Below are 20,511 nucleotides of genomic sequence, written 5' to 3' on the forward strand. Positions count from 1 at the left end.
TGGGGATGGATCATTGATTTTATTGTTTGCACTCATCTTGACATTCTGTCAAGCACAGTGAGGAAACATGGCGGGTGGTGCCCGTATCCATGGATACGGGCAGGAGATGGCTGAGAGGTTGGAGGGGCTGGGGGCTGGTACAGAGGAGCTGAGTTGGCAGGGGTCCTGGCAGTTCCGCTTTTTAATAGAGGTTCTTCTGCACGTAGGCGGCGATGTACTTGACGGCCAGCATGGTCTCCTCGCATGTGGGCTTGATCTGAGACTCGGGCAGCAGGAAGCCATAACGACCAGTGTCACGCAACTCGAAGGTGAAGGAATATTTCACTCCCAGGTCGTAGGCCCAGTCATCAGAACCTCCAGCAGCAGGGTCTAAGGGCAGATAAGGAGAGGCGGATTAATCAGAGGGAGCTATGCTGATGGCCTGGGACAGTCTGGACAAGGTTTCATACAAATAGTGCTTCAGGGGGGTGCTAAGAAAAAATTCTTCCTTGAGATAGCTGTGTGTGCTCCTGATTGCCTTTTGCCTTTTGAGGCCACATCTCTCAATGGAGATTTGTGCATCGTGAACACATCATAATGCATAACATTAGAGGCAGAAATAGACTTTCAGAGAACACTCCCAATACAGCTGCTGCACTTACAGATAGTTGTAGCGCCAGGTCCACTGGTGTAGCGGGTGCCATACAGACTACGCAGAGCAGAGGAGGCTCCCTCGGCAATGCTCATCTACAATACAAAGAAAAGATGTGTTAAAGGACGAATTCATAGAGTTTTGACCATATTAAATCCAGGTATATTCATAGAAATTAGTGAATATGTTGATAAAACTCCAACAGAGTCTCATTTAGCCATATCAGACAAAAAAATAAAACAGAGTGTATCAAACTGAGCAGTGCAATGTTTTATAGATTATAAATCCATGGTTTTGATTTATAAATGTAAAATTTAGTTAGGCAGAACCACAGAGAAACAACCATTATTATGCAACTGTTATCAAGAATTACAAGTATATGTTGTTTTTTTCCCCTCTGCAGCATCCACCATCCATTGCACTACTTCAAACCAAACATTTTTAGCAATATTACAGAAAACAGTAATAGCTTCACCGAATTGCAAGGGGAAATGAAACCCCTGCACAACCCCCTCAGAGAAATGCACGAGCAGGAAATGATATTTCTGGGTGGACAGATGAGTTTTGACAGATCCCTGGAGTTCTTTTGTTCTGAAAAGTGTCAGAAGAGAGCCTAAATTACATGTGAGTAATATGGAGGCAGAGATGTGTGATCTGCCACCGTTAGTGTGATAGCTGGAACAGGGGTGTGAGTGTTAACTGTGCAACCCTCGGACACCCCGGTGAGAGGTAAAAGAGCCATGAGAATGAGACATGTGAGCGGGGAGTAAATGATTTGCAGCAGCTAAGTGTGGCTCTTAGATAAGAGTCACACTGTAATGGGACTGGGCTGAGTTCTTGCTTAAGCTTTTGGAAACATTTTCGAGATATTGAGATAAGTTTCTATTATATTCATGTTTTATAAGGTCTCTTTGTTCCAAAAAAATGGATTTACTTCAACATGAGATGCAAACCTTACTTTTAAAGCTCCACAGTGAGCCTCTAATGAATATAGTTCCTGCATTCATGCAACATAATTGGAAATTCATTAGCAGATTGGTGATTTTAGAAACTGCAGTTAATGTAATCTATAGAATAAGATGACTACGGCCTTTAATACATGCCTGTTAATTATTATTTGAAGAGTCAGACTGATTTGAAATGTAACATATCCATGTCTGAAACAGTAAATCTACATCTATTGTTATTTCCACTGCTTACATGTACATTTCCAGAAAGACTCTCTAGCACTGCAGCACATTCATGATGCATCTGACACTGCACTGATGTATAATTATCTATTCATTGTGACTAAGCCGGTGCATCCCGATTCAACAGCATGTACTGCACAGTGAGTCGCTGATTAGACATGATGTCGACTGACCAGCTCATTGTGTGTCGCGGCCAGATCGTAGGTGTAGGAGTAGGGGAAGAGCAGCAGCTGGGAGTAGGAGTGGATGGTGAGGTAGGCCTTGATGACGGACTTGTTCTTGCGGATGAAGTTGGCCACATTCTTGACCTCAATCTCAGACTCAGGTGTGGCTCCACAGTAGGTGTCGCTGCAGGGGTTGCTGGAGGCTCCCAGGGCTGCAGTGGCATTGTGGAGAAGCATTAACGACACGTGCATTGTGACCACATTCAACTGTTTTACACAAGTTCAGTCGTCATGAGGAGTTTTGGCTTGAGGCTACAAATTTAGACAGCATGAGATACAAAATGGACGTGTGGAGTTTAATGGGGTCAGTTTTTAGCAGGTTGGGTAGCTCTAATTAAACATACCAACTTGCATTTTGGAACTAAAAAGTCAGAATATCTCGGCCTTTGCTGCACAGATTTCAAGCTTTTTAAAATCTTTTACTTACAAAGCGCCCACCTTTACAGAAATACAGTAATAAATTATTGCATTGCCATTTTAAGATCTGACATATAACTGCATATGTTGCACTTACTGCACCAGCCAGCATCGAAGTTCCTGTTGGGATCGGCTCCAATGCAGCTGGATCCAGATTTCCTGGAGCGGGTCTTTCTCCACATCCTGTTCTAAAGTTTCCAAGTGGACAAAGTGCACAAGGCAGATGTGCTTTTTTTAAAAAAATCAACAAATACTTTAAAATAAACACCGCAGTATAGTTTTTCTTTTACATCTAAAAAAAAATTCAAACGACCTGTTCCCACCACTTAAATAAAATACACAAATGAAAGATAAAAAGTCCAATTTACTCATTTAAATTGCAAACATTATTTTGATGAGTTGGGCTGATATAATAATGTTACATCAACTTAACATTGTGTGTAATTTAAACTCAAATTTCTGCATTTTTTGACTTAAAACTAAATTTCAGTCAAAGCAACTTAATGATATTGGCTTGCTAACTTGTGTTTTTTTCATCTTGAGTTCAGGTTGTGAAGTTTCCTTCCTCATCTTAACATGCCTGTACAATTTCGGATTTTTAAGACGTATAAATAATTAAACATACCTTTGATCTTTGAACTAATTGTAGTTTGTCGGTCAAATATAATTTCAGTAGAACTTAACCCAACTCAAAGAAACCTGATGCAAATTTGTTAATTTTTTTTGTTGAGACTAAATGTTATTTTTTAGATAACATTAGGTCGGCTAGAAGTGGTGGCAACATACGTTGGTGTGGGTGTAGTGGTAGCCATCAACGTTGAAGACAGGCAGAACAAAGACATCCATCTGGTCGAGCAGGCTGGTCATCTGAGCGTCTGAGCCGTAGGTGGTCAGAGCCTGAGGAACATTGTAAAAAAAAGTCAGTGGAAGCTTCTCTATGAATGCTTGCCATACAAATCCAGGTGTCTTCCTTACCTCATTGACAAACCACTGGCAGAAAGCAGGAGAGATCCACTCTCTGGCGTGGATACCACAGTCCAGGAAGATAGCAGGCTTGCTGGAGCTGGACTTCTTACCAAGCTGTGATTTTAAAGGTAACCATGCAACATTTGTGAGATGCAATTGCACTATGAGTTTAAAGCATAACTAAAGTTCTTCAACACGTGGGATTGTTGTTCATATTTAGATGACAGGTAAGTCTGAAATACCTTGAGGATGGTCATGGTGCGTCCCTCGTAGGTGTTTCCAATAGACTGCTTGCTGACCAGATTAGCGTTGGAGGAGGCAATGGAGTCAATCCAGGACTCGATCTGAAATCAGAAGAAAGTATTACATAAAAACTGAAAATAACTGTGCAGTCAGGATTTAGAATGAAAATAACTGTGCAGTCAGGATTTAGAATGAGACTGATGATGTTTTTGACTCTTACCACGCTCCAGGTGTTGTACTTGGTGTAGCTGTGCGCTCTGGGAGAAGGTCCAGTGTCAGCCTGACCATCAACAGCTCTCTGGACGTCCTCGATAAGAACCCTGAGAAGTGTGATTAATTAAAATATGTCAGAGAATTATCTAAAAAAGAAATTCTGTTGATCAAATTCTAAACCAGGTGCATGTTTTTAACTTTTTTATTTATCTCATGACCTACTCGTGCTCCATCTCACTCTGCTGCAGCATGGTGTACACCAAATCGAGGTAGATGGCAGGCACACGGATGTCCACATCAGTGCCGGCAGTCACCTGCTCAGCATTCTCGGGGCTCCAGAAGTCGACCTGCAGATGGCACCAAAGTCAAACACTTGAGGTTTGAAACGTTCAGATAGGAATTCACTATAAGACATATCAGCACCTCCTCTGGCAAACTGTGATAATCTCAAACTGAACTGATGAGTGTGAGATGAGAAATGCATGGATAAATATGCAAAATTTAGGAATTCATGAGAGGATAAGGTGCACTTAGAAAAACATATACATCAAGCTGATTGGTACCTCAATGCTCTTAGCCAGGTCCTTAATGAGGGTCACATGTTCATCAAGAACAGGCTTCACACGGAAGACTTTCTCGCTGTTGAAATAAAGGGAAGGATACCTTAAATACAGTACAAACACTGTGGTACTACTTAGCAGTCTCTTTACTACACAGCGATGCTTTTTGTCTGAGATACAAACATATAGAAAATGCAAACTGCTTGGCCTTTAACCCCGTAAAACCCAAATATAGGAACAAATGAGCAGAGTCTGCAGAAAAGTTTGCAGGTTGTGTGAATTCGTGACCTGATGGCCGGACCCATAAACACATTGACCATCCAATAGCTTTGCAGGCTTAAACAATAGGACCCACTGACTATGTAAATTAGATCTCTAAAAAAAAAAAAAAAAAACAGTTGCTGATTTTCTTTTTTAGGATAGCTAAAACTGGTGTATTTTTGCAACACTGACCCTTAACAGGTTTAATAGGAGTGAAATGTGTGTTGTGCTATTCAGTGACACTTGGTATCTTTACATGTCCACAAATCTTCAAACCACCTTGCTGCATCATTTTACCACTATCAAGTCATAATACTAATAATTATTAGAATTCTAAACATGCTAATTTCCTCTACCAACAGAGTTCCTTGTACATCTTCAAGCGAAATGCATCTGAACAGGTGTTTCTCAGCTTGAATGGAGCAAATTTGATCGGGACTTTAGAACGCTGATAATTTTGAGCCTTTGTGCAAACAGACTAATGTTTCAACATTAGTGTGTCTTCATCGTAGACCTGTGAATTAAGCTGTGTGCTGCAGCCACCGTTTAATATGCTAAATTCCACTTTTGAACAGGAGCTCAGAGGGGTGAGTCGGTTTAGCAACAATGTACAATACTGCTGAAGTCATTTTAACTGAGAACTAATTCAAAAAATGAATTTTTTCAGAAACACAACAACTTCTTGTGTTAACAGATGCTCCACCGATGGATACTTTTAACTTGTGTGACGATTATCACATTGAATCAGAATGCTGACTTACAGTACTCATGGTTCCTTAGTGAACTTTGGCTACTATGGTATATCATCTGTCTGCCAAAAAGCAAAGTCTTGATTAGCCCTGCAATTTTTTTTACAATTTAAGTCACTGTGCTACCCATAATTCACAGGAATGCAATGTTTTCTGCTTGGAAAAAATTGTAAATTTACCCCTCGAAGCGAGTGTTGTCAGCCAAGGCAATAGCCAGCAATCCAAAAAACAGGAGGACCTTCATGTTGGCAGTAAGGCTCACATCACCCGTGGACAGCACTTATAACCCCCAGCTTCCCACCCATCCACCAATCCCAATCTTTGCTACGTGGACTCTACATGATGCAAAGCTAATGATTAATAGATGCTCGGGGAAACGTTGAGCCAAGGTCATTTGATTTTGATTCCTAAAAGCTAATCTTAGAACTCAAATCAGCTGTTATGTCTCAATGTTACGGTAACTAATGACATGTTCTCATGAGTAATCAGACTGATCAGTCTCTCTCTCTCTCTCTCTCTTTTTACTAGGAGGAGATAAAAAGAACAACTTTGAGCTGTATTTCTTCATTTTATTCATATCTTCATATATTCACAAAATGTACACTTACAGAGTAGAAAAAAAAATCTATCAACATGTTTAAATACCACAAAGACAACCACCAGAAACACTGACAATGATCACCCACCCTGGAGTCTTCATTTTTACAGTACGCTGCTCCCACACTTGGCAGCATTTCAATCTTAGTATGCAAACACATATAATGCATTTTCACAAGGAGCACATACGTTGACAATACGATATATAACATACATACTCTAGTTACCACAGTCAGATGTGTTACAGATATGAATTTACATGACATTTTGCTACACATTTCCAATTATTCCATGTATACAGCTGCTGGCAGAGCATACATAAGCTGCTTATGATCTTTTTTCTAGTTTTGACATCTTTGCTGAGTACTTGATCACTGTTCCAACTGGTGAAAGACCTGCTGAGCACACAAATGATTATCACTGGACGATATATTACTCCACTGTATCGTTAAAACACAATGCTGACAAAATCCTGCAGAATATGCACATCTCACATAAATAATGGGATAAGCGATCAGCAATTATGTATAGTGTTTTCTGGCAGGGCAATGCTCCATTAATAAAGCTAGTTCATGGATTTTTACATTTTTTTTCCCACCGTTTAATGTGGCATAAGATGATTATTCTACAAATAAGCCTTGTACAAGGTAGTGGATGTTTTTTGGTCTTATGAATACAACATTTCAGCCATTCTGCAGGGTTCAGTGCTTGGTAATGCAGTTGGGTTTCACAAGCATGGAATGCCTCCATTCCCAGCCCCTTAACCACAGAGCAAAAGAAAAGCATGAGTGAAATTATAACCCGCTTCTTGTTTTGTTTTTTCACTTGACATCAGAGGAGGTATTCATTTTGACTGTAAGACTCAGTGCCTCAGAGGCGCGAAAAGACAGCGCGCTCATCTTGGAGCTGATGCTCGGATGAGGCCCAGTGGCTCCACCTGGCGAGCAGCGCAGCAGACGCAGTAAGTTTTTGCGAAAGTTTCGCCCCACAAAGCCGTACACGAGAGGATTAACACAGCTATTGAAGTAGGCGATGCAGATGGTGAAGGGCATGGCAGTGTCAATGATTTCCGAGATGGTACAGTTCTCCCCGTGTATCAGCTGGGAGAGCTGCATGAAGTGGAACACCTGATGGGGCACCCAGCACAAGAAGAAGGCCAGGACAGCTGCTGCGAGCATGCGCAGCACCTCATCGTCCCGGGAACGGGAGCTTTTCTGTATGTGTTTGGCAGCGAGCAGCGCCCGTCCAATCAGGCAATAACAGGTGATGATGATGACAAAGGGTATGAGGAAGCCCAGCAGGCCTTTCATAACGTTGGTGGCCAGGAGGATCGCATTCAACCTCGCAACATTTTCTTCACTAGGGTGCAGAGTGGCACACAATGTATTGCTGTTGTTTCTGACGTTTATTACATCCCTGATCACTGCTGTGGGGACACTGAGCACGAAGGCAAAAAGCCAAATCACTACACAGGTGATGCGCGCATACATCAAAGTGCGAAACCGGCGTGATCGCACTGGGTGCACAATGGCTAGGTACCGGTCAATGCTGAGTGCCGTGAGGAAGAATATGCTGGTGTAGAGGTTAAAAATGGCCAGGCCTGCACTGGCCTTGCATAAGAATCCTCCAAAGGGCCAATGATACCCCGTGGCAGTGAAGGTGGCCCACATGGGCAGAGTGATGAGGAAGGTGAGGTCAGAAATAGCGAGATTAAGGACAAAAATGTTGGCCACTGTCTTGAGCTTCATGTAGCAGTAGATGACAGCCACCACCATAGTGTTTCCAATGATGCCGATGACAAAGTTGCAGCCGTAGACGATGGGCACCAGGGTGAAGATGATTTCATGTCTTCCAGACATGCCACATGTCAGTGCTATCCCTTCTGTCGCTCCTGCCGTTAGATTCAGCATTTTCCCCTTTTAATGCCAGATCCTAGGACTTTTAAACAGGGGGCCCTGTCGGCAGGGTGCGTCTGCGGTGACTGATACAGGCCTTGGGCGAGGGCCTCAGCGAGTCCTATAAAAGAAACACAACAAAAATGTCACAGGCAGTCTAGGAGAAGCGCCATCGTTACCGCTTGCATGGCCCATAAACGCTAATCCACACGAGCGCCCATGAAAGTGCTCGCCCTACACCAGCTCATTAAAGACCTGCACATTAAAGCCATCCTGACGCTTTATGTTATTTCTGTAAAATAAGAAGCCATGAAAAACAGATGTTGCATGTTATTCAATATTCCAAAAATGCCCTTTGAAACATCATTATTCAGACAGTCTGCGTTCTGTCTTCTCCTAATGAAGGGCAACAGTAAAACTGTGCAGTGTTTATCAAATGGTCCGTCCATCTGGGTGGACTGTCAGCACCCGGAAGGAGACCGTTTATGCCTGGTGTTACGACCTGTGTTAATGAAGGCTGCATGGCAAAGTGCGAGCTTGGATATCAACACCATTAAACACTAAGGTACTGAGGGAGCTGGCTGGAGAGAGAAAGAGGGGTTTGAGGCTCCAGTCACTGTAAAAGACATGTCACGTTTCAAACCCTTGGTGTGCAGAGATACATTGTACCCAGCATGAGAACTTCTAATCAGCGCACACCTAAACAAACAGGACAGCAGGGATTCGGCTCTGTGGAAACTTTGCGCTGTGAGAAAATCAAACCTGCGTGCTGCGGAAAATGTGCCTCCGGGTTCGTTTTTTGCTTCATTTGTACGAGCAGAATGTGAAATGGGAATAAAAAACAAATTCTCCCCTTTGCTGAGAGTCTTTATGTTTAATAGGACAGCTTAGTGGGTGTCATTAGTGGGGCGGACGTAATAATATTAGCATAAGCCTCATGTATACAACACTATAGCGGCAAAGATAGTTTCTGTTACTAATTGCATGAAAATAACAACATATTTATGGTTAGATTAAAACCGAACAGATGCCATGGGATGCATGCTGTGAATCTGGAGCTCAAAAATAGGTAAATAGCACGTAGAGACAATTCAACCACAATTTGCGTGGCCATTTTTCAGAGTTTGGAGCTGCCTTTTTTGTATAATACTGGGGAAATGTAGACTCCTGTATAAGCTGGTGGGACAAAAATCTTTGTATCACCAGCTTGAAAAAAACTAAGCAGGTGTCTTGCCACAAGATGGCAATCTAGCTTTAAGATTTTACTCTTTACATTTCACCACTGACTCAGTACAGATAAATCAGAATAGAAACCCTATTGATAAACCCAGCCAGCTTGTCTAGATATATATTTATTCAGAAATATTGAAAAATTGCCTTCTAGCTCGTGCAGAGATCCAGATGCAGCTGCTGTAGACTATTTATTGAATGCACTTTTAAAAAGCTTCCCCCGTCTGCATTCCTAACTGCCCTCTGGTTGGCATTAAGACAGTCTGAGCCCCAGCAGTAGAGCTATTTTATCTCCGGTCAAAGATCTCCTCATTTTGTGCCAGGTTTCAGCAGATGAGTTCTTCTTCCGTGCACTAAAGCAACAACTGTATCGGTTGCAGATGTGGAGTATGTTGAGTGTGGAAGATGTGTGGGTGCCAAGGGCAACATAATGAAATATCTCTGCGAGTTTCCTGCACAGGCCTCGCTGTAATAGTTGGGGTAAAGCACCAACACAGATGTCATCGCCTGGATTTACTGTACATGTGTTTTCTTTCTTTAATGACTGTAACAGTGGGTGGCTGTAAATTCCCACTATACGAAAGAAAGAGCAACATACCAGCTTCACAGTTTCGGGATTTAAAGCAGTTAGAGAAAAATCTCTGGATGCTTAAAAGATTTCTGAAGACCACAAATGGAAACAACGGGAAAACAATCGACACTGCATATGTTTTACCATTACTGGAACAGTTTTTGCCACTGGTGTTTTTCCATGAGGTAGATGGCAGGAGTGTGTAGAGAGTGAATCTTAAAGAGGCTGAGAGTAATTGCTGTGCATATATGTATGTGAGCACTATAATAAAGGTGAGGCGGTGCAGACAGCAGGTGACTTGGAAGCTACATCCGGCTAACTATAGATGGCACATTACTGAATGGCAGCCATAAACCCTGGGTGACCACAGACAGGAAGACAAACATCTACTTCACAAGGGCCATGGACAAGCTGCATCCTCTAAGAGAAGACAAAGGATGGAGGGGCCCTGCACTGTTTGCAAACACAAAGCTGCTTACAATGAAGGACTAAATTAGGATTAGGTGGAAGTTTAAGGATATTTTTACTCCTCAGGCTGACTCCTGAGCGACACTACAGTGGCAGCATTCCATGTCTAAGCCTATTTTGGGGGCGTTTAGATGCAGCCTGTTCTTCCTGGGATCATGGGAAGTTTTTGAAAAAGCCAAAACTTGGAAAGTGAAAATCACAGCTTGGACTAGCGGAGTTGGTTCCCATCAACTGAGCTATCCGAGGCTGCCCTTGGCTTAAGCACCCGGCTGCTCTGACATGAGCACCACCATCTGGCTGCCCATAGAGAGAGCCACTAAAATGTCTCGTTGATGGAGTTAATGATTTATATCGGCCCATTATAAAGTGAGGTTCATTCGCTGGAAAAGCACCACCTCGGCCTGCCATCTCGTAATCATCCTCTCGCTTAGACCTAGTTTCGGTCCTGATTGGGCAACAGGATGCTCTGGCAGCAATGGGTCTGTCCAACTTTTTGTTTTTCTTTACAGGAATACAGATTTATTGGCAATTACGCAACAGCAACACATGGCAGGCTTAAAACTGCATAACAACTTAATCTACCACAGATTCAAAATATGGGCGTCTAATAGTGTAGTGCATCTCAACCGTAGCCTCCTACTTCCTCCTCTGTCTCAACTTACAGAGTCACTTCAGCCTGCAAGAGTTTTTTTTTTAAGCAGTTCATGTTACAAATGGTGTTGCAGGTTGTTGCATTTAAAATATGCACATCATTTTAGTCTCCTGAAAATATTCACTTTATCTGCCAATATGTTCAAAAATAGACAGACTGGAAGGTTTTGACTGCGTATGACAGAGCGACAGCGTCCATGAACTAATTGAGGACTTGACTTGAGCCTTGCAGCGGAGCAGCTAATGGAAATATTGGCCTCAGAAGTCACGTCTGCATTTATCTGTTTACATAACTCTGCTTTCATGTGACTTATACAATTAAACAGCACAAACTTCTCTACGCATGTGAATTGTCCCTTCATTTCCTGTACCGGTACTTTGAATCACAATAACATAACAGCCTATAGATCCTCATCTCTCCTATTTATTCTCAATTGTTTGGATAATTTGTTAGAAGATTTCACAGCACAGCCTCAGAGCAGCTTTTGTCTGCCACACAGAAATATTAGAGGGGGGAGATAAAAAATGAAACCCATATGATGTGAAGCAGTTTTCAGTTTCTCTCCATTATCACATGTTTTTCCCTATTTCTTCAACAGCTTTGTTTCTCTTTACCTTCTCCTCTTTTACGCATCTGTTTTGAGATGAAATCCTTCATAAGTTTTGGATTTTTAAGGAGTGCAGAGCTACTGTATTTCAGGAAGCAGATCCAAGTGTTATGAGGATTTGAGACCTGAGTGTGTATAGTTTGCATAACGGTGTACTGGATTCTTGCCATCTCTACTGTAAAGTGGTTTTAAAAGCTCTACACACACACGCACACACACAGACACACACACACAGATAGGACATTCACATGGACAACTTCAGCAAACAGCATCAACAGGTTGCACGGATAAAAGTCAATTGAACGTAGCACGTTTCTGCACATGCAGGTAAAACAAAAAAACAGGCCTATTTTGAAACATTTATCTGTGTTGGGACATTACCGGCATCAAAAATCAGCTGAAAAGAGGCAAAATGAGCATTTTAAGATTTAAAAAGTTGGTGAGACAGCTTCATAAGGGTGAGGCAGTGTGAGTTCTTACCTGTGGTGCTGAACCAGGAGGCTGCTGATGCTTTCAGAGCAAGACAGGCAGGGAGATAGAGAGACCACCGTGGTGTGCCAGTGACTGCCTCTGATTTAACTTGACCGGTGGAGCGAGACGAGCAGGAATACCGTCTGACACACAAACCCCCTCCTCACCCCCCAGCACTCTCTCTCTCTCTCTCTCTCTTTCTCACACATACACACCAACTACAATGATGAATGAATTATATTGGAGCCAGTCAGCTACGTATTGTCCCATCCCGTCTCCCTCTCTGTAGCCAGCACACACACACAAACAAGATCTTACACAATATCACCTCTCCTCCCCTCTCTCTCTCTCTCTCTCTCTCCCCCTCCTCTAACTCCCCAAGCACCATCTCCCCCTCTTCTCTCTCTCTTAATGTCTGCTTTTAATCACTCGGTTTCTCTTTCATGAGAAATTTATTGCGGCGTTTGACAGCCAGAGCTGATTAAAAAGTGCCAGATCTGGGCTTTAGGGGTTGTTCGATTCGGCGTCACAGTTTAATTAACCACACAGGTTCGTACTTTTGGTTAATATTACTTTAATACTGTGACCACCGCTCTCCGTCTGCTTTTATCATCTCTCATCCCATGACAGTCGCCTGTCCTCTACTCAGCATGAAAGGAATGGCCAGGCTCTGATTGTGATTGGGCCTGTCAACATGCTGTATTAATAGCTCGGGCCTTAGCTTGAATCAGGGTATACCAAGGGCTCAAAAAAGGGGGGAAAAATTGACGGGGTGAAGCCAGAGAGTTGGGTTACTGCTTCTTCTTTTTTTTCCCACTCATTGCTGGGGTTCCGAAGAACATTTCCTCCTCTCTAGTGTGTGTTTCAGCTGTCACTCACATGTCAAGGGCTTTTTTTTTTTTTTTGCGTGAATTTTGGAATTGTGTGAACGTCTGTGCATGCATGTCACTGCTACAGAGCTGACAACTCCCCGTGGTCAAGCTGACTTTGTCGAGGCGTGATTGAAGCACGCGTTGAATGTGACAGATAAAACTGTTCACGTGTGACCTTCGTGCAAAAAGACAAAAAAAAAAAACAAAACAAAAGAGCAGTGAAAGGAAGGAATCTGAAGCATACGCACGTTCAAAAAGTGCATAAAGAAGGAATTTCTATTTTTAGGGGTTGCACACAGCCATCACACACGGCTTAAAGCTCTTTGTCCCTCACTATTCTTTTCTTTGTCGAGGTCTTGACAGGTGTTGAGAGGTGGGTCATATCCTCACCTCTCTGCCGCAGTCAGATGTCATGGAGATGGATGGTGACGGATGAGGCGGCGCGGCTGTCATCTCCTAAAACCCCCTCAGTTTCAGCAACAGCAGCCCTGGCAGTAAAGAAAGCAATCACCTGGGTTAAAGCCAAACAAGGAAAGAAAGGAAAAACAAACACTTTAGCCTTAAGTGGATGTCCTGTTTGGTGGCTTTTGCTCGCTCAGGTGTGACCCAGTCATTTGAGAATGATCACATTTACCGAGCTGTTTATGGCAGGCAGCCTCCTGGAGGTCACACGGGGTCAAAAGGCAACAGATACAAAGATGTGGAGGACTTTTTTTTGAAAATACACAGCACCGCAGCTAAGAGCTCTTCAGTCTTTATACCTGTCATTTTTCAGGAAGGGCAGGTTGCGGAGGAGAGTAACTTACTTTGCACAGCAACAGAGCCATTTACACCTCCAGGGGATTACGATCAAGGCTCCATTATGTCTTCAGTTACTGTGAACGATAAGAATCGTCCATTAGGCGAATGTTATCTTATTGCGTATCCTGTCACAGCAATGAGCATCTGTATGGCATCAGTTCATCATCTCGGTCTCGCTTCCATAAGAATTATCAACAATCTATATCTGACCCAGGAGACCTCTCAGGAAGTGAGGAGAGAGAGAGTTACGTATCAGACAGCGAATCTTTAACTGTATTTTCCACAAAACAAATAAGTCTCAGTAGGGACAGGATGTTGTTGCAACACCCCGCACTACAACTCTGATTTACACTCCAGTACAAGCAGAAACAGATGCTGACGATTTAACAATGGAGAGGGAGAAGATTAGGTGGGGGATGAAATGTCTTAGGGGGATCTATGGAACCTGTTTAGAACCGATAGTTGGTGTTTACTATAAACTGTGGTTGGTGCTTCAGCAAAGTAAACCTTCATGTCCTGGAAATGACCTCAAATAATTCAATCTAAAAGAATGCATCAGTGGTCATTCCAAGATTGTTGTGCAACTTTTAGGAACCCGATGCAACTTGTAAAACCAGCGGTCATCTATAATTCACTGAGTAATACATCATTTGTGGATGAGTAAGGCCAGAACGAGGACTTCATCTCGAGTGCTGCTAGCCTGGAGGTGTTGGAGGTGTGATAGTGGGTGATCTTCTTGCTAATCAAATCACTCTAACGAGATTAGCTGCGTTAGCACTTAAGCTGTAGTAGAATGAATTGATGACTGAGGTAATTACTGGTAGCGTAGAGCACGGTGGGGAAGGACAGACTTTTTACACCACAACAACACGGGCGGTAAAATGCCAAACCAGCACACAGCCACCTGCTCAAGAAAGACAATACTCTGTGAGATCTGAGAAATGAGGTCAACCGTAAAGCTTAATGCTGACCGGCATTGAATGAAAAAGTAGCTGCATGTCTCCTACTTGTGTAAATATATTAAAAATACAAAGTAATTGGTGCACTTTGAGATTCTGACAGCTTAGTGCTGCATGGTTTACATCAGTCCTGCTGTTTATGAGAACTGATTGCAAGTCAAGTATAGAATTAATCAAAGTGAATATATCAAAAACACCTGTTATTTCCACACATGTTCCTCATCAGTTTCTGCACAAAATGCACCTTTAGCCTGAGGTTATTTTATGATACTTCCTTCTGAATAAAAATCTCAAAATTTAAATATTACAGCTGCAAAACTGCAAGGCCAAATGAACAATCGGGGGCTCTGGAGATAAGCGCCACCTGGGACAATTTTGAATACAATCCCCTCACCAGCCAATTCATTAGTTACTGCTGTGAAACCTAATGCAAGCCTGTACAATAGTTCTGCATAAAATTTGCCGTTACAAAGCTTCTGCATTTTTAGTTTTGGTAAACATGGTCACAAAAGTGGCAGTTCTACTTCTTTATAGTAGGTGGTTATGTTACAGTGTACTGGACTGCATTATGTTTAAACGCCGTAGTAGTGTTTTTGTCCCCTTATGTATATTAATCGGATGGACAAAATATTAGAAGAAATAAGTTATTGAAAGTGTTCTAGAAATTCTTCCGCTCTAATGAATTTCCACCAAAAGTAAATTACAACAAAAGCTGCATTCACACTTGGCAGCTTCTGAAAAATGGTGTCTGTTGCTTTATTTTATCACAGATATGGCCTGGTCCTGGTTCAGGGACCTCTGGGTTGATAACTGTACTTGCATCCATGGGAGTAAGTTTCACTTGAACATTGAGAGGGCCAGATTGAGTGTTACGGAATCTTCTACCAGCACAATTTCAACATCCAATGTTTAACTTCCTGCAATCTGTTGAAATTTCTTCATATATGGAAAGAAAACACAAAATTCAAAACCCAATAAAATACAATGCAGTCAGGCTTCCTGGGCAATTTGTATTGTTTTCAAATATTAATTCTCCTGCGCTCGAAAAAAATATTGCTTGTGTGCAACAACAAGAATGAATGCAACAGCTTGCATTTAATCTTTCTGAGTTATGAAAACTTTCAATGGAATTATGTTTTGCCAGCAAACTACAGTGAGTTAGGGAAATCAGCTTTTCCTCTGTAATCAAAGGTAATTGCTCATCTGAAACTGACCACGCATATTAGTATAAAGAAGAGGACTTGAAATCTTTAAGAAAAATTAATTTATCAAGCCAACTTGATAAATTTCTTTAACTTCAATTTAGTTATAAATCATATAACAACAACAAAAAAATAGTTTAAATTACACCACAATAGTGGGTTGCTGAAACAATATTTTTGTCAAACCATCCCAACAAAATATTGTCTGAAACTTGCATGGTTTATAAAATGAGTAAAGCAGATTTTATTTTAAACCTTGCAGACATGTTACTAGTTAAGTAGTGACAATAGGTCCTTTAAAGTTGCTAGATTAACTTTATCAATGATAAATTAATGCATTTTAATTAATTTATACACCCTTTTACTTTGATGTCTCGATTGTGCTTCAACAAGTTTTCTTTCCATGTTCAAACCTTTCTACGTTTTTGATACATGTGGAGAATAAAGACGCACATTTTTGAGTCCGCGATATTTTTTCCAAAATAAAAGCCCTTTACTTTCTTTTTTATAATATTTTATTAAAAGAGACAAATGCAGGTGTTTTTAATATGAGGGACATGCATCTCCTGCGTGCACCCTGGAATCTACTCCAGCTTATATTTCGTCTTAATAAGCATCATCAGTTTTTCATCAGAGTTTTGTCCATCTTATTTCTGCTTTAGATCTTGTTATGAAGCAAGTTTCTCATCTTTCCTAAAAAAAAGTGTAGTCATAGATTCTCAGCAGCGAAAGCACAGGTGGAATTAATAGCATTACATCCTCTTTTCCAGCAATCACTGCAACGGATGCAGCAGTTCATGTTACTGGATGCACACTTGACAGGTCGGAATTTACGCACGGAGAGGTGTCCAATTTTACCATTTAAGGTGCTGCCGGGGTTTGTAGTTAACCTACAGGGACTTAACGTTTTAAAATTAAAATAAAATTATCGCGGACTCAAAACAACATAAAAGACACAATCTGTGCAAGTTTAGCACCGATGGGTATGTTGAAAAAGCGCAGATTCGCGCACAATGACACGTGACTTGGTGCAACACGTGAAATGCACTCTGATCAGATCAGGCGGGCTTTTTAAACATGTCTCCGGTTTTTAACACGGCTCCGCTGTGAAGTAAGGACTCTAATACCTTCTACCACTTGTCTATGTCGTGAAGATGGCATTTTATGAGTGAATTCACGGGATAATTGCTTCTGTGACTGTTTCTTCAGGACTTCTTACGTGGATTAACAGCCGGAGGTGCACCTGTCTGTTGTGGAAGTCCGATGCTTCATCAAGGTAAGAGCTTGCTGCTTGTTTTGCTGTCCTGCCTCTGCTTGCTTGGTTTGTTTACGTGCTTCACTGACGTTGTTGATAAAACACTCTCCAGCTGATTTGTTTGTCTTCTGTATCTTGTCTTTTGTTGCCGCTGCCCGTCACTTATGCATGTTAAGTGTTGGATTGGCAGCAATGGTTGCTTCAGCTCTTGTTTTTCCACGACTGCTCTTGTTTGGCATGAAGATTCACATTGCAATATGAATATTTAAATTGGATTGTCATTGTTAACAGTTGAGATGGTTTTGCATGATGTTTTGGGATGGTTTCCGACTGCAGGCCTCTGCAGGAGGAGTGTGTTGAACTTTCACGCTTAAGAAACCCACTTTTTGCTTAATTCCTCTTATAATTTGCTCTGCTGAAGTTGTGTTTGGTGGTTTATGCTGCTGCTATCTTGCTATTGCATCTATGTCTTGTTGCCTAAGATGGTTTTTGCCGAGCCCGTGTGCTGGATCACGCTCTCTCCATGCGAATTCTGCTTTTTAACTGCTCTTCTTACAGTTGTGCACATGGTTAATGTAGTTGTCGATGCTGCTTGTGGAGTTTTGTCCCTCTGTTCCTGAAGGACTTGGTGAAGTTGGTGGACATTTTGGGAAACAGAATCATGTTGCAGGCGGGTTGTTTGGTGCCATTTTGTCTGAAATGGTTTCTCAGACAACAAATGGTGGAGTTGTACATATTCAAGCGTCTATGGTTTTGACACCAACATCCAGTTCCTGTCTTTCTCTTGCCATTTGTGGCCTTGTATTGTTTGAATAAAGCTGCATTTTTAAGGAGGCCTGTTGTAGTCACTCAAACAAAGGAGTGTCTGTGTGCTGGTCACACTATTTCATTACTGTCCGTTAAGTCAAGAATTGGTCACAGGTTGAACAGCTCAAACACTTTTTGTGCGCAATTCTAGTAAGATTTTTTTAACTTCCTCTCTTATTCTGAAAACACAATTTGCATGCTGCATTTATATATTCCTTCAGCATATAGGTTTTGCTCCATTTCCACCACAGCGTCCATGTGTAGGCTATCTTTCTCAGAAGATGGAAAGTTTTATTATCAGAGCTACCAGTGCTTGGTGAATTCTTGCCAGAATGTAGTCAGCTGCCCAATATCAGCCTCATATTCACATAATAAATCTTTCGTGTCAGTTGGCCACACAACAAGCCATTTTTAACCATCTTAGTCTCTCCACTCCGTGATATATGATATGCAGGAGATTATGTTATCATAGTTTCATTTATCTGACTGTGTGTGGATACATTCTTGTGCAGTTGTGTCGTCTAAACTGCTTATTGGTAGAAAAACAGATTTTAATGAAACTCAACTCAGTGCAGTCCATATGTTGATGCACGCTCAAAGAAACAGACAGGGAGATAGTTGTAAAGACATTTATTAACTTTATTAGCCACCTAAATAACATAATTGGCTGTGATTATAATGCAATAAAAAGAGCGTCCTAGCCAAATAGTGAACCTCTGAAGATTGATGTTGAGCATAGTGACAGTGCTAAATACTGGAACTGATTTACAGCTTGTCTTAAAATGCCTCAAAAGATATTTGGTAATGTTTTTGCTTGTAGTGTAGATCATGTGACAGGAAGGCTGGACTCCTGCAAGCCACCAGAGCATATTATAACATTTCATCTCCTGGACGCTTGGTGCTGTCACACTTTGTTTAGATATAGCAAACATCCATCTGTAAAGAGCTAACTTCTGGGCTCCTAAACATCCAGCACCACGTCTATCATCCTCAGACGACCCAGAAGGGACCTGTCAAATGTGACTTTAACAAGCCTTTTATTTTCTCAGCGTGCTGTTGGAGGTGTCAAGGACAACTCAAGCACCATCCCTCTGGTGCAGTCAAGGCTCGGAAAATATTTACTGTGTCTCTCACTTTAAACAGACCTGCCTGGTTATAGCGTTGTTTCCCGCACGAGCGTGACTCAAAAAACTGCGCATGTGTGGGAGGACGAGAGAGGCAAAGAGTAACAGAACACAAAGTGTGTTTCGTCATCAGCTGTGTCTGTTTTTTGCTTTTATCTCAGATGGCACTGTAATGACTTAGGAATATGTGTACAACCTGTAATTGCTGTGCCTTTTGACTGACCTTTGCCCTAAAGTTTCAATCCCTGCTTAGCGTCACGGAAATTGCTGCCCCAGAGGTCGACCCTGGATATGTAAAATTCAGTGGTGGCCACACTCCTCTAGATTGGAGCAAAAGAACAGATATGTCAAAGACAACAAATCTTTTACACAAACAGGAAGTGTCTGAAAGATTGGAGGGAAAATGGTGGGAAGGCCTGTGAAAGAGGCACATTGTTTAGGTCTGGGCTCCCCAAGGTTGGCGTTTTACATCTCCACGCAGGGAGGGATGGGAAAAAACTGAGGAGGGGGGTGGACGCTGAGGGAGGCTTGCTACGTCTCCCATGAATATTTTCAGCTCTTTATTAGATCTACGGAAGATAAAAAAACGCATATATGCTTCTCTCCAGTCCTGTGACGATTATCGGTTAGATGACATTTGAGTGCGATAAAACAGTGAGCTGTCATGCAGATGTATTCTGCTTCCTTAAAGGTACTATCTGTCCGCATTATGGACAAAGATAATGGAGGAAGAGGTAGAGTTGCCTTCCAGCTAGGAAGTGATTATGCTGCTTTAAAGGTTTGTTTGTGCTTATTAAAGGGATTTGTCATTATTTAGACATCTCAGACACAGATTGTAAGAGAGTAAACAAATTTATCTCCATGTTCCTGAATTCTACAGCATCTCATTTGCTTTACTTTTACCAGTGGAAAATGTGGTTGGTGGTGCTTCGTCAGATTCAGTTGTTGTCACTTTGCTTTTAAGAGACTAGAGGTTCATTTTGTCTGTCCATATGAGGCTATAGCTGTAAGCTCTCTGTCTGCTATTGTAAAGTTTACTGCGTGTGTGTGTTGGCACATAAAGTGTAGGTTTTTGTGTGTCCCTTGCGTATGCACACGTCGGACGGAGAGGTTTCGCACACACATTGGTGCACGCCGGGTCTGGAACCTGTTCTTATCGCCTGCCAGGATTTCCTTATGTAAACAGCATGTGAACAGCATTGACCTGTCTTTCTCACCCATGACCCATCTCCCTTGTTAAAAAGTCCTAACCATACGGGGGAGTATTAGCAAGCAGTTGAATCAACCTCAAATTGCATGCAAAAATACAACAAAATATTAAAAATAAGTAATAATGAGTCACATCTGGCCACGGAGATGGCTCTGTTACGACTCATCTTCATGTGAATTGGTCATGTACATTGTCTCAGCTTGTACCCACTTCCCCTTTCCACCACCCCCGGGTGCTCTGTAACTCTCTGGGACTGCTGGGGAGTCTGGCCTCAGCTGAGTCAATAGCCCTGGGGCCCTCCAGACCTTGTAAACACCCCTTTCCTCCGGGAAGAGG

At 42.0% G+C, this 20,511-nt stretch overlaps 2 protein-coding genes across 2 annotated transcripts; both read right to left on the reverse strand.

The window, feature by feature from the left end:
• On the reverse strand, positions 1–5,718 carry cpb1 (carboxypeptidase B1 (tissue)). Its single transcript, XM_023286441.3, has 11 exons — positions 5,634–5,718; positions 4,448–4,523; positions 4,107–4,231; positions 3,892–3,991; positions 3,671–3,772; positions 3,438–3,542; positions 3,249–3,359; positions 2,560–2,650; positions 1,995–2,197; positions 642–726; positions 1–369 (listed from the first exon to the last, which is right to left on the reverse strand). Exons 1-11 carry the CDS (start codon positions 5,696–5,698, stop codon positions 182–184), a joined length of 1,251 nt encoding a protein of 416 aa, XP_023142209.1. The 5' UTR covers positions 5,699–5,718; the 3' UTR covers positions 1–181.
• A 291-nt stretch (positions 5,719–6,009) lies between these two features.
• agtr1b (angiotensin II receptor, type 1b) lies at positions 6,010–12,234 on the reverse strand. The gene is made up of 2 exons (XM_023286445.3): positions 11,955–12,234; positions 6,010–8,067 (listed from the first exon to the last, which is right to left on the reverse strand). The coding sequence occupies exon 2, from the start codon at positions 7,959–7,961 to the stop codon at positions 6,873–6,875; it is 1,089 nt and encodes a 362-aa protein (XP_023142213.2). The 5' UTR covers positions 7,962–8,067; positions 11,955–12,234; the 3' UTR covers positions 6,010–6,872.
• Positions 12,235–20,511: the final 8,277 nt, after the last annotated feature.

This window comes from Amphiprion ocellaris, chromosome 22 (assembly GCF_022539595.1).
Source record: "Amphiprion ocellaris isolate individual 3 ecotype Okinawa chromosome 22, ASM2253959v1, whole genome shotgun sequence".
In the NCBI taxonomy this organism is placed as follows: domain Eukaryota; kingdom Metazoa; phylum Chordata; class Actinopteri; family Pomacentridae; genus Amphiprion; species Amphiprion ocellaris.